The sequence below is a fragment of the Balearica regulorum genome, chromosome 10 (genome assembly GCF_011004875.1).
Source record: "Balearica regulorum gibbericeps isolate bBalReg1 chromosome 10, bBalReg1.pri, whole genome shotgun sequence".
Taxonomy (NCBI): Eukaryota; Metazoa; Chordata; class Aves; order Gruiformes; family Gruidae; genus Balearica; species Balearica regulorum.
The window spans coordinates 7,880,036-7,896,825 of record NC_046193.1 but is presented as its reverse complement, the minus strand read 5'-3'; the positions used below and the strand labels follow the sequence as shown (position 1 = coordinate 7,896,825).

Sequence of the window (16,790 nt, the reverse complement as noted above, 5' to 3'; positions counted from 1 at the left end):
GATGCAGCATCCTGGGACCCAGCCCTGTGCCTGCTCTCCCCCCCAGCCTGGCACAGCACCTTTGGCTCCAGCTGCTCACACGAGTCCGGGGGGGCTGCCCCCACTTCTGGGGCCGGACCCACAGCGATTCTCGGGGAGCCTTGCGCGGAGGCCACACGCGTGTGAAGGGTGTGCGACAGCCAGGCCATGCCTGCCACCTGGTGGCACGGCCCGGGGGCACAGCCGGCCCCGCTTCGGGGACACAGTGGCTCCCGCCGGCCGGGACAGGAGGGACACCCCCCCCATCTGCTCTCCAGTCCCGCATGCGAGGCTGCGGCACCGGAGGCAGGGGTGAAGGGTTTCCCCAACCTCGGCTCACTCGGAGCCAGGCATCGCCCCAAAATTAGGCAGCGGCCAGCCTGTGATACAAGGGCCAGAGGCAAATTTGGCAGCAAGCAAAGCAGGACTCACCCCAGCCCCTGCAAGGCAGTCACAAGGAGACGGTCCCCACAAGAGTTTGCATAAGGAGTGGTGGAGCTGCTCTTGCTCCATCCTAAACCGTTCCTGTGCCCACCTGGACAGTGCTGACCAGGCTACTCCAGGCGGAAAAGGCTACTCCAGGGGGAAAAGGCTACTCCAGGGGGAAAAGGCTACTCCAGGGGGAAAAGGCTACGGCCTCCCCCAGAAGTGCCACACAGGGTGACCACCCTCCACTCCAGGCCATCACCCACCAGAGAACCAGCTGGAAACACCGCAGAGCTCCCGAGCAGGATGTGCAAGCTGCTGAAGGTATTTCTGCTGGTCCTCCCCTGCTCCCATAGCTACAGCAGGAAGGGATATGAGATCTGGTCCTCCACAAGCCAGCATCCACATCAAAGCCGCGAGAAAGACACTCGGGACAAGGCGCAGCATGGTGTGGGGATGAAAAGAAGCAGAAGGGAGGGCTGGTGCAGGAGACTCCAGGATGAAGTCTCATCAAGGAAGAAGCAGAACCACAGAAAGGACAAGTAGCGTTGGCAACTTACTCTTCATTCACCCACTGAGAAACAGAAATAGGATCATTTTTGGATGTATTTCTTTTGGAAATGAACCAAACTGGCAACTAGAATCAAAGTCTTCAAAAAATCTATACAAAGATGTATCATACAAAATGTACAGGAAAGTTCGCCAAAACAAAAAAACAAACCAGACAATACAACAAAAGGAGAGCAGAGACGGTGTGAAACCACAGCTAACAAGGTCCTGCCCCTGCTCAGGAGGGCCGGAGTGGCACCCGGACAACACGCTCCAAACACAAAATACATTACACTATATACAGGACCGTACAAAGATCGGCATCCCCTTTGGTCTAACCAGGAGCTCTCCAGCATGAAGTGGGGGCAGTTCAAACAATCTGCTCATGGAAGCGTTACATGCCGAGAGGGCAGAAGAGTCCACGGGAATGAAATGGTCAACTCTAAACCATAACCAGAATACAGCCAGGCCACCAAGGCTTCAGAGTTTAACAGTCAGTTCTGGCTAACAAGTGCTTTGTGGGCCAGAGCGTGTTACTCCATCTCTGTGAAGCGAGCGAACATGGCTTTCCGCACTGCATCTTTGTATGAATCTGCAGTGGAGACACCGTAGGAGCTGCCCTTGGCTCCCAAGCCAGCTCCCCTCATTCGTACTTGGGCCTGCAAGGAAAGAGACAGAGGTTTCAGCTCTGCAGCGAGAAGTCACACCACAGAACCACCACCCATCTGTCCAGCCAGCTTCTCACACTCCCCAAGGGATCCCACACAGCCATAAAGACTGACACTAAGAGATCAGACTGCACACATCACCTCATGCTTGCTGGCCTCATCGCTTTGACCTCACCCCAGCAGCCGCTGAAATGAACCTGCACAGAACAGAGTTCCCAATAGCGTAACCCTGAGCAGAGAGCAGGAAACCCCACAGCTAGAGGGAGGGCAGCCCGCCCTAAGCGGCACTGGGGCGCGCAGCTCAAGCGCAGGCCTGCTGCCACAGCACCTCAGGAACGGACTTCAGAAGGAAGGAAGCACAGCCAAGTCCCAGCTTTACCCCAACTTTAGCATCTGATGGGGCAAACAGAGGCGGGAGCTAATGTGAACAGAGGCAGCTTTGCTGTGGACGACAGTTTCTTCCCCAAGAGATCTTCAGCAGTTGAGTGCTCTGCATTAAAAAAGGCACCAAACCTCATCAAGGAAGCATCCATCCCTACTCACCTCAATGGGTGCTGTGATGCCCTGACATTTTCTTCCCAAGCCCGAACCTTCCCTCCAGCCCATGGCCTGCAGCATCTTGTTGCCTATATTACTGTTGTCAAGGCCATCTTTGGTGGGCTGCTCATAATTACTGCAGGAATAAGAGAGGAGTTAACCTAATTGCTCATTGTGTACGGAAGCAATCGCTGAGGAGCTTTCAGATACATACACTGTGCCAGCATCATAGACCTTCTTGCGCTTTGGCTCGGGGGGCTCTGGGATGCCATACTTTTCTCGCCTCTCAGCTGCTCTGTCTCTGTATTTCATCTGCATGAGGTAACCAGATTTAGTACTGATTTTAAAGACACTTTTGTTCATCTTTGAGCTATGAAGTAAGCTAAATGCCTGCTATTATAGAAAGCTGTTCGCTGCAGCCTGCTAAAACATGGCTCGGGTACCACCACAGAAAGGACAACCTCAAACCCAAGACCCTGGAGCACACCAGAAGCTGCACTGGGGTAGGAAGAGCCTGGCCCTAGCACCTCCTGGATTAGCTCCCGAGTGCCACTCGAAGGCTTCTAGTCCCCGACTGGCAGCCCTGAGCTGGAGGTGGAAGGACTCTTCCCTGCTAAGCAATAGCCGTGGCATACGGGACACTTCTCTCCACATTAACAGGACAACTCTGAACCCTGACCCAAGAAGGGCTTGGCATACAAGGCTTATCTCAAGTGACACGTGTCAGGATAAGGAGAGCTCAACATATCATCTGTGTAGGTTTTCCATTAGCTACTCATCTGCTCATCTCAACACTGACCTCTCTCTCACGCAGTTCCAAGGCTTCAAGTTCCTGCTCTGAGAGCTTTGATCTCCTATAGATATCCATGTTTTGCTGAAACAAGAAGAGATTCACGTTAACAATGCGAAATGCACAACAGCTCTTTTTACCCAAGTAGCTGACTTCTGGGAGGGCAACAATCCACCTCCAACTACTTTTGCTTTAAGAGGAAGTTTTCTGAACAGCAACGTGCATCATTGCTTTGGTTTACACATTCAATTACGGCAACCAAGCATCTTCCTGACAGCATAGCGCAACTACCTTGTGCAAGTCAGACAGCTGCTGGTGCCGAATCAGAGCATCTTTATTTGGGAACTGTCTTCTACACAGCAGACAAGCCATCTTCTTCCAGTCAGTCAACTTCTCTTCCTCATTCTCCATTCTTTCCAGTAAGTCCTCATCGTTATCGCTGTCACCACTGTAGGCAGCCACAAGGCCACGCTGGAAAGGAAGGACAGCAATAAGGGGAGTGCAACAGTGTCACCACAGTTCAGTGGAGTGCCTAGAAAGGCAACACAGAGGCTGTAGATGTGTTTGGTGCACAGGAGAGACATCATGCTCTCATTACTAAGGATGAAATGCAACTCAGAAGAACCGCATAATACAGTGGCTGCAAGACTTAGCTCCCGCTAGCCAAACAGTAACTCAAGTACAGTGTTTTTAGAAACCTCAAAACCTCAACTGAGCTCTTGAGGCTGCAGCTTTTGTCAGTGTATCTCGGTCACCCGGCCTACTGCACTTGCACCAGACCACTGTAACCACTACAAGCTTTTAAAGATGATGCTGTGCAAATCGAGGTTGGAAAGCAAATATCCACTAGGTCTCCTCTAAAGTCATTTAGCAGTAACTTTTGGGAATACCTCTGTCAGGTATCTCATACTCACCTTCAGTGGATTTTCATCGTCCCCGTTTTTCATCACCTCTGGCAATATCTGCTGTCTCTCAGACAGAGCTCCCTGGATGAAACAAGAATGCCATGAGCACCGAGCTCTCTGCCATACCACACCCCGCTGCACAATCATTGCCAGCACCTTCACCTTTTTCTCAAAGAGGGCAAAACCTGCATCTGCAGCCGCTGACTCCTTCCGCTCCTCCTCCCTGGTACTCAGTGGCTGGAAGCTATTCTTGAAGTTCTCTTTCTGCTTGTTCAAACTCTTTGCCCAGCGTTCCATGTCTTTAGCAATCTGAAATGCAGAGTGGCTTGTTCAGACAGCTCCCCTCACAGTTATCAATCTCCTACGACACAGATTCAATCTTGCATACAGTTTCCAGAACAAGTCAACCCACTACCTTTTATTTTTAAATCACAGGACACTGGATGTAGTGCAGCTGGTTCCCTCTATGCAGTGTTCAAAGGCACCGCAGCTTGCCTGTTTTTACTGTAGTAAACCCTTCTTATCAATCTAATCCTCTAAGTGACAGCTCAGTTATACTCCCACCGGTCCTGGCATGATTCCATATGCGTTTCTCCTATGCTGAGCTTATTTCTGCACTGAAGCCTTGCCAACTCCACCTCTGCTCAGCCCTCTACGATGCCTGCAAACTGCAGGTATGCACCCCACCGAATAACCTAGGATTTCCTTTGTCATGAAAAAGGAGAACTATTATCCCATTCCACAGAAGCCTTCAGCCCAGTTACAATCCCAGCTTGCCTTTTACCTGTTGAGCTGTTTTACTTTTAGGCTTCTCTTTCTTCTCCTTCACTTCTTTGGTGGTGGTTGCGGTAGCTGTTTGTTGGTACGTGATACCTTCCGCAGCAGGCATGTAGGTCTCCTTTTCGCCATCCCAGTAAAGGTACTGCTGGGTTAAGGCATTGTAGTAATACTGCCAGAGAGAGGAAAAGAGTCACAGTTAAATGCCTCATATGAGCTAAATGTCCAAGGGAGAACCCAAGCAAGCTGTCTGATTTGGACTACCACATCAAATGGGAAGGCGTTTTGCAGAGTCCAAACAAGTTTTCCAGACTCCACAAAGGCGGCATGACGTGGCTGAAGCCTCTGTCCCCACACACAGGGGTTCTGCTCAACAGCACTGTGGAGAACTTTTTGCCTCTCCCAAGACACGACCCACCAGAGCCCAGAGCTAGGTGCACTTTGCTGGGCACTCCGCAATGAAATAGCTCAATTGCAGTGTCTGTGAGAAGTGCTAATCCTATATGGGCCAAACGGAGAAAAATTAGGAAAGAAAAATGACGGGCGTCACCAGAGGGAAGTCAAGTCCCCAGCCCTGGGTACACCGCTGAGACTTATCTGCTACGTTCAGTATTTTGTGCATCTCGGAAAGTTAATTTCACTCATATGCTGAGAGACAGGGAACTGATGTATCTTAACGGTTAAGACATGTGGGAAGAACTTGTGTTTACCTGGGAATTAGGATCATAGTAGAGCCCTGTTATAGGATCATAATAATATCCTGAAGATTCATCGTATTGGTAGGTGGAAGTATCAGGGACAGCTGTAAAAAAATTAAAAGTGCGGGACATGGTCGTTCCAGTTGAATTCAGACAGGTATGTTTCTACATTTCAGGTAAAATTCTGAGATTATTAGCAGCCACGATGGGAGGTATGCCTGTAAAGGGATCTTAATCACCCATGCAGAACGCACTCTCCACGGACAGCTTCACCACTGACATCTGGTAATAGAGCACTCAGCCAAGGCCAAGTCTCGCTCCTGCTATACAGTGACAGATACCTGTCCTCAAGAACAACTCCCGACTGCTTACCGTACTTGGTTCCAGGGACTACACCAGTTGGGGGAGCCGTCTGTGCCTGAGTGCTAGTAGTAGGTGGTGCTGATTGCGTCTGAAAAAAACCCAAAACCAGGAACCTCAATTAGAAAATCTGTCACTGAGGTGCAAGAAAACAAGGAGAGTGAGCCAAGGCATGAGCAGCCCGCACCACACATACAACAGCTAGCTCCTCTTCACCAGTAGACCTAGCACTCGCCTTTCACAAAGGCCCAAACTATCACAGAAAAGAAACGGCAGATGACTTATGACCACAAGCACTGTGACTAACCCGTGGATGCTCAGCAGCTTTGCTGTACCACCCAATTTAAAGAGCAAAGGCCACAGCTAAGCCAGATATCCCACATAACCCTGGCATTGAAAGCAAGGAGTAATTAGTGCTGCAATTACCGGAGAGTCAGGTGAGTTTGTCTGTTGATTGTATAACTGAGGGCTCTGGGATACAACTGCAGCTGTTGTGGTAGTGACCGGAGCTCCTGCCAGAGAGCAATAAGGGATAAGCCAACCAATTTGTAAAACAGTGCTTCATCCTGGGGCTAAAATTACTTTGTTTACAGTTTCAGCTCCCGATTCCAGCTCCAGCAGCCAAACAAGGCAATAAACATTCAAAAGGAGAGAGATACACAGCGGGTATTTTCTACTCAGACAAGGAAGTTTCCTTTTCAGGAGGAAATATTCTGCTCCCAAGTCAGTGATTCCTGGCCTCTGACAGCTGCTAGCTGTCTAGGTTTGTCTAGAGCTGCTTACATAGTTATCATGAGGTCAAGGCTTTTGTCAACAGTCTGAAACAGAGGCTGCTCTCTCATCTTGCAGACTAGAGGTCCCACTGGAACGAATTCATTATGTTTCTCCAATAACATGTACTCAGACATCCTGAGAGCAAAATGATCCATCTCCCTTTACATAGCAAAGTAACATAAAGGCTAAGGTAAAATACCACTACTGCAGAATTACTGTTACAAACAACAGCATCTCCCACATGTCAAAAGTACTACCTGATATGGTAGCTGTGTCTGTGTCCAATACTCCTCCTTGATTTTGGTAGTACTGCTGATAATCCTGGGAGTACTGCAAAGGGAAACGAATGACAACACAAGATAAGCAGATACCCAAATTACAACAACCTACTGGTTAAAGCACAACTCCCACTACTAACCTGAGCATACTGTGTGTAGCCTTCTTGTCCTGACTGGAGGTAGCTGTAGTCAAGGGTGCTGCCTTCTCCAGTCTGTGGCTGAAATTCAAGTAGGTAATTTTTGTCAGGGACAGCTAAATTACTGCATTTAAGAATTTCAACACCGCTTAGGCTCCAGCATAACTGTCAGAGCAGATCTGTCATAGCAGCTTTGGTCACTTCAAGTAAGTGGCCAGCAGTGAAATTATATGGCCTACATTTTCATGTTCAGAAAAGCAGGAGTATGAGCAACAGCCTCCAAACCGTACCTGAGTAGATGACCACTGAGCTGCAGCAATGGCTGTACTTGCCACAGAGAAGGCGCTGACTCTGTTACCATCTGGGAGAAGCAAGTCTCTGTAACCACAAAAATCACACATCTGAGTAAATACTGCTTTTTTTCTGAAGCATCTCACTATGCAAGGAGGTAGAGTCTGCCCCTACACGTGGATTTCTTGGCAGTTATAAAACATTCCAATTGTAACGAATGAGCCAAAGCACTGCTTGGCAAGTAAAAGAACTTTAGGTTCATTGTTGTACAGTCAGTAACAAGCCACTAGGTCTCCAAGGAAACAAGCGTGCTACTACGATGTTATCTTCAGAGGACCGGAAATAGGGGTGGTAGGAAAACGCTGCTTTCGCTCTCTTTGCACACAGTGAAGAGCAGGATGCATGCAACATAAGACACTTAAGGGAAGCAAAACTTTGGAGTGACAGTAATCTTAATAAAAGCCTAGGTGACAAGAAGAAATCTCTAATATAAACAGAAGGATGAGGGATAAAATAAATAATCAATAGCTATTGCAACTCACTTTCTGGCACTCTTTGCGAAGTCAACACCAATTGTTTTGCCATCAATTTTTAATGGTGGCTGAAGACTCTGTAAAATCTGCAGCAGTTGAGAAGCATCCTACAACAAGAAATACACATTATTATGAAAGGCAGGTTACTGAGGAGGATTCAGAAGTTCCCCGAGCTCCACCTTTTCACATACAGTCACTGAAAGCAGCTAAAGCTGTAAGAACACCTCCATCTCCTCAAACCATACAGACGCAGAACACCGCAATGGGACCAATCAGAACCCACGTGCGAACAGTGTGGGTTTCCCCAGGTCACTGAATATTAAACATATTCTAAAATCTTAGCTTTATAAAGCAGATGTTTGCCCCAAATTACTCCAAAAGAGAGGCCAGCAGAGACTGGTATCAGGCACTTGTTTTCATACAACAACAAACTGTTCCACTCTGCCTAAAGCAGGTCCAAACAGATCGTGATGCTGATTGAGTTTGGTATATAGAATTATTTAGGTTGGAAAAAGCTTTTAAGATCGTAGAGACCAACTGTAAAGCTAACACTGTCAAGTCCCATCACTAAACCATGTCCCTAAGCACCACATCTACACATCTCTGCAATACCTCCAGGAACAGAGATTTACCACCCTTCGAGGACTCTGTGCCAGTATCTGACCTCTCTCACAGTTAAGAGGTTTTCCTCGTACCTCACTGCAATTTCCCGTTTCAATTTATGGCTGTTGCTTACCGTCCTATCCCTGTGTACCCTCAAGAAGAGTACGTCTCTGCTGTCCCTACACCATCCCACTGGATGGTGCAGGGAGCAGCAAGGTTCCCCTCCTCAAGGTGGAAAAAGCCCAATTCTGTAAACCTTCTCCCACATTACATGCCCCAGACCTTAATTTTTGTGAATGAAATATGATCCCAGACCATTATTTTTGTGATTCAAGCAGGAAGCTAGCAGCCTTGAATCCAGAACAGCACCATGCTATGAAAATAGCTTTCCAATGTGCTCACATCTCACCACCTTCTTTCCAAACTGTAGCTAATGATGAAAAGCTTTGACACACCCTGTCAATTAACCTTCAGTGAACTGGGGCAGTCCTTCAGACAGCTCAAGGGCTCTAAATGCTTCATCTACAGAAGCATGTTAACAAGCTGTTTCTCTCCAATACATCAGTAAGGCCCTCACCATGGCAGAAGATAGCTGCACAAATGCGAAGCCTCTATTTTGCTGAGTCTGCTTGTCTTTGATAAGACGAATATTATTGACTGCCAGAGATGCATACGGAGACAAGGCAGTCATGATGGATTCCACTACTGTGTGAGGAGCAATGTTTCGGAGAATGATGGCTGAGGAGAAAAGAAAGTATGGCATTAGCTGCGCACGTAACGGCTTTCCAAAGTACTTCAAGTTCTTCAGTGGGCAGTCTGAGGTACAGGAAGGACTTTAGTACCCGTATTTACATGTCACATTATACATTAAGTCGAAGATAACTTACTATCACAGTAATAATCCACAGACTGAACGGCTTCTGCTGCTCCAGGTGGTACCTCTTGTTCTGAATCTTCACAAGAGGAGGAAAATATTTTAATCACAATATGACTGACACAGTCAAACACAGCATTTCACAAGCCAGCCCAGGATCTACACTGAACTTTGTTTCCTACACAGGACAGGAAGTTTCCCACAAAATCAAACACAGCCAAAGATATCCATGTAACATACCGAATTTGTCCGCTCCACAGCGGAAGCATTTTAGCCTCCTTCTGAAGTTGTAAAGGCAGCACTATAAGGAACGACAGAAGCCTAGTAAGAACTCAGGTAATTTATAACAATATTGGCTTTTGATGTATAATAAGGAAAACTAGACATTCACACAAAGTAACACAACAAAGCTAAAGCCACCAGAGAACAACAAAAGCCACCCTTGTCCGTATCACAGTTGCTTTTCAGAACATCCCAGCTACCTTCTCCCTAGTCCTCCTGAATTAGTTATTTTAACTATGGGGTCATCAACTTACAATCCCAGGCATAGTAACTACTTTAAAAAGCACAATGTTAAAGTGAAACACAGGCTGGAAGATAAGTTATCTTTACGAGCAAAAAGCACAGTTAAAGCCTGACAAACCAGCCTCGCCTCCATCTTACTAAATCATCTCCACTTAGGGGGAGTGCACACCAGTATGCAGCAGACCAGCAGCAATTTAACACTAGATTAGCCATCACCTAATGACTTCATATTCTAGTTCAGCTCACTGCCCAACCTCGGTGTCTTCTGGAGCAACACCTCTGTCACTCCGTCTACTTTGCCACCAGAGCTACAAAACCTTTTTGTTCCTGTGTCTTACTATTCCTATGATGTCATACAGTCCAGCAGTACAAGCAGGTCTGAATCACATTATCACTTTGTTCAAACCACTGGGCTGGTGAAGAACACTGAAGCTAAGACAAACTCCCTCTGATAAAAACATGCACCGTACCTTGTTGCAAAGCCAGTCCTCAAATTTAGGCCTGGGGTTGCTGTAGTGCATCGCAATCTGCTTCCCTTGAATCACCAGCTTTTTCTGCAAAAAAAGTGGTTTCAATTATTCCTGTATCGAGGCACACGCGTCCATTTTCCCATGGCAGAGCACCCTTCGGAGGAATCAGTGCTCCTGAATTAAATGGACAACATATGGGGAGGATGTGGAGGACAACCACCGCCACCTACACCCTGCCCATCCAATCCTGCAGAGAGGAGGACGAGGGCAGTAAGAGAATGGGATGTGGAGCAAAGATAAACGGAATCAGGGAGTGTTGAAAAAGCTGCCAAACGCTAAACGCTGACATGGAACCAGAAAGTGTCTCGAAGGAGACAAAGTCCTAACCTGCTGTGTTCAGGATTAACGCATTTTTAGGAGTCTCTTTGCCCCAACGTATCTATTCACTTCTGGTACAGCACTGAGCAACATTTTTTATGTCCTAGGCGACTGCTTCGCTTCTTTCCCTACTCCGAACACCCCAGACCTTTTAACAACCACATTTGGATTACTTTTCCAAGCACTTTCTTCAGAAGTGTCCCTTTGCAAATACAGTACTTCCTCCCAAAGGGACCCTGTTTAAACATCTTGGAGGCTGGATTACAAGTGCCATCAACTGAAACGTAACTCAGAGCGGTTTCCTTTGACTAATGCATCAGTTCAATTGGAAGCCTGCACGAGAGATTTGCGTTCTTCATTCAGGCATGAGCTCTCCAAAATGAGTAACTAGACTGCAAGTGAAGCTTCTCCAGGGGTAGGAAAAGTTCATAATGCTTTCAACATGTCCTCTCACTCTGATTTTAGAGGAGTTAGGAATTTACATTTATTTAAGAAGCCTTGATTCTCAGCCTCACACTTTGCCAAGCGTGAGTATGCAGAATGCCCTTTCAAAATATGGCCATGAACATATTTCAGTCAAACAGGTGGAAGTATGTCTGAGGAAGCGCGTATTAAAAGCTGAACCCCCAGACATTTTATAATAGAAGAACTATTTTTATAGCAGGTTGGCTTACTGCACAGGTACCACAGAAGTGCCAGGACCAGTAGCTTTTCTGATAACAGGGTCTAACATAGATCTAGCACGTAGCATGAATAAGGCTCTCACATTCTGCACAACTAAATAGGGCAAAGCCATTTCTCCTACCGGCAGGAGGGAGGGTTGGAGGGCCCAGCACTCACTGGATATGCACACATAGAAACAAAGCTGCTGGCATAGTTGCAACACATCATTCTTTCATCTAACAGTCAGCAACCGGGCTGCTGGGGAGATTCTATGTTTTCCCTACTACTAGGGTGGCTGGTTACTGGAGTGAATTTGAGTATGTTTCAATAAATTATGCATCAGTACAGCTTTGTATATATTAAAATTCTCTTGTTTCTGAAAATATGCTCAGCATTGATTTCTTGATATAAGCCTTCCCACTGCATCCAACAACCTTACTGAACAGCATGTCAGGAAAGTAAAATTTGAACGCTGCTCTCTGGCTGGGCAAATGGGCAAATCACCCATGGTATAGGACACATACAACCTATTCCAGCACAACACACACAACTTCCATCTGCTGGAACCAACTGCCTGTGAAGCCCATTACAGCGCCATTTCTTTTTATGCGTAACACCAACAGAGCAGAATACTGTTGCTCATGCTGCCCAGGGACCTTCACAGCAAATACTCAGTTTTAAAAGAAAGTTTCGATACTCTTTGCTCGCTTTGAGAGTATTTTTAAGTTCTGTTGTTAAAACAGATTATGAATATTCAAAAAGGAGCAAAAGCCAGTGCAACTGTTCACAGTGCAACAGGAAAATCTCACTGGAAAAGAAACTAGAGGACTCTTACTGCATTTTGGCTCCTTATCAAGTCATACTCCAAAAAAGCCAAAATACACAGCATAACATATGTGAGCACTCACTCTCTACCAAATTTAGTTGGAATAAATATGCTTTTCCTCTAACAGAGCCAGTTCCCCCCCTTTAACTGGGGGAACGCAGTACTGCCATGAACTGGTACTTCTCCTTCAGGGTCAATACCAATGTAATGCAGAGATCTGGTACCTTCTCTGGTGACAGAGAAGGAAATATCAGGCAGAAATAAGTTAGGATTTTTTTAAGGACTATTTACTAAACCTTCATGGAGCAAATTAAATCAAAACCAAGTGATTTAAAACAAATGGCACATCTTACCAGGGAGTGCTCAAAATAGCCAATTTTCTCTCCTAATGTTACCTGGTATTTTGTCCTACTGTTACAAATTTTAATATATACAAAGCTTTTATTCTTTTAAATCACTGTTATGGAACAAACCACTCCTTCCACCTTTATTTTTTCCTTTTTTTTTTTTAACTGTACAGACTTGTTCCATTTTCAGGAATATCTAGACTTGGTGAGTGAAGCAACCTGATTGGCTTCCATCCAGCTGGTAGCATCTTGAAAGTGATAAAACTCCACGAAGGCGAAACCACGGCTTACACCTAGAGACAGCATTCAGATATAGACGGGATACTTGTGTTAGTCAGTTCCTTTAAAACAGGTGAATCTCTCTCCAACTGCTTCATTACTTCACGACAAAGCAGCTTTACAAATGCGACGTCAACTGCTGGGATCTGCTCGTTATTTTGCCATGGCAAGGAACCAAGCTCCCTTAACTGGCTACATTTCACTCAATTTGAATCCATGTTTAAAGGTAACCATGCAACAGACTACATACTATTAAATGGGTTTATACTAGTATTACTTACCAATACCTGTTAACAAAAATCCCTGTAGACAGACTTCTTTTAACATGTTGACCAGCTATCTAAAAGTCTTCCAAAAAGCCACATTCCTTAGCCATGGCAAACCTTTTATTTTTATTTATTTTTTTTAATTTTTATTGCATGTGCTTGCAGTTTGGGGACAATTCTGGACACTCTTTTGGGCTAGGGAAGAGGAAGGTGATGTCAAAAACTGGATTAAGAGCTCTCACCTGTCTTTCTTTTCATCAGCCTCACGTCTGCAGGCTGAGGACCTTCAAAGGACTCGATAAGCTCCCGAATCTGTGTGAGATTTTAATCAGTTAAATTTTCACATTTTGGCAGATGGCTACGACAGGCACAGCAGCAACCTACCTTACAGTACATGCAAGAGGTACATAGAAACAACATTCTCAACACTATTTCAGAGAAGAAGAAAGCCTTTAAGAAGAACCTAACAGGAAACTGATGAGCACCACAGAACCCACATAGCGCTTTGCTACACTAAACCAACTGTCATCTTCACTTAGGCCACAGGATCCTTCAGAATCTGAATCTTTGGTAAAAACTGTGCTTGCTCCGAAGTCTTTATTAAGAACACTGCTAGCATCCCTCTCCCTGCATATCTAAATACCCCTGGGTCCTAGGAAAGAAAAATGAAAATGGTATACTGTAAGGCTCCAAGACGTATGTATTCTTAAGCCTCGTGCTAGAGTTCCCATCCTCTAACAGTTCCCCTTCTGTTTTTCAGGGGACAAAATACATTTGTGAAGAACGCATCATCAAAGAACAAGCTGAAGAGATGTCACTTCTTCAGCCACAACAAAGGTGCCTAAGTTGTGGCACAGGCTACATAAATTACTGTGGAGAGGCATATAGGAAAATGAAACATTAACGAATATTTTTGTGTCAGAGCAGAAGACAAAAGGAGGTTTTTAGCAGCTCTTACAGAACTCATACTACATTACATGCAACAGGGCTGCTCAGCAGACTCAAAATTGATCTAAAGCTGCCTGTTTACATGACTGGAGCTGACCTCTTCAGTGCAAGTAGCTTTTTTTCATGAAAAAGTGGGAAAAGCCGAAATGTACACAATCAGAAGCATCAAAGTAACGTTAAGACAATAACTAGTTCCAAGATGCATCATCTACACTCTAGAGTCCAGAATTCAACTTTCCCATAAATTATGCTATAGTTATTTGCACAACTGTAGATCTACAACATTAATACCTCAGAAACAAAAGCTGTTCTGAAATGCTCTGCATAATGTTTGACTGGGTTGTCTCATTTTGAAGGAGGAGCCTACATGTTATCAAGCACTTATGAAAATATTAGACCAGCACACAATGATTAAAAAGGATTCTCTGTGTTTGAGATCTTTGTGCATCGATTGCTGAGGCAGAGGTGGAGTCTGTCTGACAACTGGAAGAGCTCAGCTTTTACAGGGTTCCCACCCACCCCTCAAGTAACAGTTGTAGGCTGGCATATCGGTAATCAAAATAATTCAGTAAGGAACAAAAAAAAAATTTAAAATAATTTTAAAAAGCTCAAAGCTGATCATCTTCAATATCTTCCTATCAAAAGAAGTTAAATAACCATGCAGGAAGCTCACGTATACTTGCTCCGTCAGCTCGACGGCAGCCATTTTATGACTTCACAGCCGTACCCACACAAAGCAGCTCTGTGCAGGGCCGTACTTAGCTGAGGAGCCTGGCTGTGTGTAACCCCACCAGCCAGAGCTTCTGGCATCAATAAGGACCAGAAAAAATTCTAATACCTCCTCTCTGCCTCTCTCTCCCTCCCTCCCAGGGTTGGGGGCAGGGAAGAAGAAAAAAAAAATCTGCCTATTCCCTCCTATACTGAAAAGCAGAAAAGAACAGGTAGTGTAAAATCCACTCTTAAGGAAACCATGCAAACATGCATGAAAACAGACTATTCACAGATTGTTCTGTCTTGAAAGAAACTGCTTAACATTAAACTGACCTCTGTTACTTAACAGTGACAGTTTAAATCCTTTCAGGATTCAAAATGGCAGTGCAACCAACACACTGGAGAGGGGGCCACCATGATGCAGCTTTCAACAAAATGGCAGCAGCAATTACCGCACAGACATGCCGTCACAAAGCTGTAGACTTCCCAAGGTGCAAGAAAAGCAAAGCCCCTTTCTGGCTACTTACATCGTTCTCTGTAACTGTGATGGGAAGGCCACGTAACATGATGGTTTTGCTTTCTTTCTCATCGTTAATGTCGTTCCTGTAGTCATGCTCTCCATAGTCGCCATCGGAATGGTATCCATCTTCTGATTTGTCACTGTTCCTGCGCTCCCGCTCCCTCTGAGAAGCCAGCGCCCAGAATTAACCACCACAATTTCTAGCAGCGTGTCCCCGCAACGCCATAAAACCAAAGCATAACAAAACCACCAACTCCCCTTACGACCACCTTTCTTAGGTTTGGTCCTGACAGCCTCAGGCAGCAACACTGACCTAAAGCACACACCCCCCCGCCCCCTTCGCCCTAGCAAACCCCCGGGATGTCACCCCAGCACCGGGGACGGGGCTCCCCCAGCACCGGGACCCCAGGCTGGGGCCGGGCCACCAGCGCCCGCCCCGGCCCCCTCCCTCCCCGCGGGGCGACCAGAGCTGCCCCGCACTGCAGCGTCCAAGGCTCTGGCCCGGCTCGCCCGCCCCACTCACCTCAGGACTATCGTAATCGCGGCTATCGTAGTCTCTATCATAGTCTCGGCTATCGTAGTCTCGACTGTCGCGACTGTCGTAGTCTCGGCAATCTCGGCTGTCGTAGTCCCGGCAATCGTAGTCTCGGCTGTCTCGACTGTCGTAGTCTCGGCAATCACGGCTATCGTAGTCCCGGCAGTCCCGGCTGTCGCGACTGTCGTAGTCCCGGCTGTCGTAGTCTCGGCAGTCCCGGCTGTCGCGGCTATCGTAGTCTCGGCTGTCGTAGTCCCGGCTATCGTAATCGCGATAGTCATCGTAGCGGTCACCGCGGCGCTCCTCACTGGACCTCTTGTAGTCAGAGTCCCTGCGCCGGCTCCGGGAGTCCCGCTCATCACGATCCTCCCTCTCCACGATGGAGCCGTAGCGGCCGCTCCGCTCCGTCCTGCTCACACTGCGTGGTACACCGGGCCCAGTTCAGAACAAGAGCCCGCAGCGACCTCCCCCCACCATCGCCCACCCCCCCCACTATCCATCTCCCCCTTCCCTTCTCGCCCGCTCTCCCACCCACGCTCACCGCTTGTCTGAGCCCATGACGCTGTCCACAATCCGCAAGCACACAGCGCAGCGCTAACCGCCACCCCGAGGCGCCGAACTCAGGCACACAACCCCTCACTCCCTCGCCACAAAATGGCGCCGAGGTGACTGGCCGTCTTCTACCCAGCAGGCACCGCGCCCGCCGCCTGGAAGTTTCCAAGCGGCACGCAGGCGCAGCCGCCAGCCGCGGGGCACGCCGGGAGTTGTAGTGCGGGGCGGGGTGGGCGGAGCCTCCGCCGCCCCGGGTGGGAGTGAGTCTGCTGGCTGAGGCTCTGCCTCCCCCCCCCGCCTTCCCGTGGACCTGGGCAGCACAGGGGGGTTTGGGATGGAAGGGACCTGCAAAGAGCATCTGGTCCAACCCCCTGCCGTGGGCAGGGACATCTTTCACTAGATGAGGTTGCCCAAAGCCCTGCCCTTGAGCACCTCCAGGGACGTGGCATCCACAGCTTCTCTGGGCAACCTGGTCCAGTGTCTCAGCACCCTCATCACAAGACATTTCTTCCTTATGTCTAATCTAAACCTGCACTCTCTCTGTTTAAAACA

At 47.3% G+C, this 16,790-nt stretch overlaps 1 protein-coding gene across 1 annotated transcript; it reads right to left on the bottom strand.

Moving 5' to 3' along the window:
* Window positions 1-1,032: 1,032 nt before the first annotated feature.
* Window positions 1,033-16,381, bottom strand: RBM5 (RNA binding motif protein 5). Its single transcript, XM_075761933.1, has 24 exons — window positions 16,228-16,381; window positions 15,675-16,104; window positions 15,159-15,314; window positions 13,215-13,284; window positions 12,647-12,720; window positions 10,214-10,297; window positions 9,459-9,519; window positions 9,232-9,297; window positions 8,922-9,082; window positions 7,751-7,848; window positions 7,208-7,295; window positions 6,921-6,998; window positions 6,760-6,832; window positions 6,155-6,240; window positions 5,741-5,819; window positions 5,381-5,472; window positions 4,678-4,842; window positions 4,056-4,202; window positions 3,903-3,974; window positions 3,280-3,459; window positions 2,998-3,072; window positions 2,413-2,510; window positions 2,205-2,334; window positions 1,033-1,652 (listed from the first exon to the last, which is right to left on the bottom strand). Exons 1-24 carry the CDS (start codon window positions 16,242-16,244, stop codon window positions 1,527-1,529), a joined length of 2,706 nt encoding a protein of 901 aa, XP_075618048.1. The 5' UTR covers window positions 16,245-16,381; the 3' UTR covers window positions 1,033-1,526.
* Window positions 16,382-16,790: the final 409 nt, after the last annotated feature.

Coding starts and splice junctions, on each gene's coding strand:
- RBM5 (XM_075761933.1), bottom strand. Junction 9,298..9,458: donor CTGTGGAGCGGACAAATTCG/GTATGTTACATG, acceptor CCTCTTGTGAAG/ATTCAGAACAAGAGGTACCA. Junction 2,511..2,997: donor TGGAACTGCGTGAGAGAGAG/GTCAGTGTTGAG, acceptor TACCTCATGCAG/ATGAAATACAGAGACAGAGC.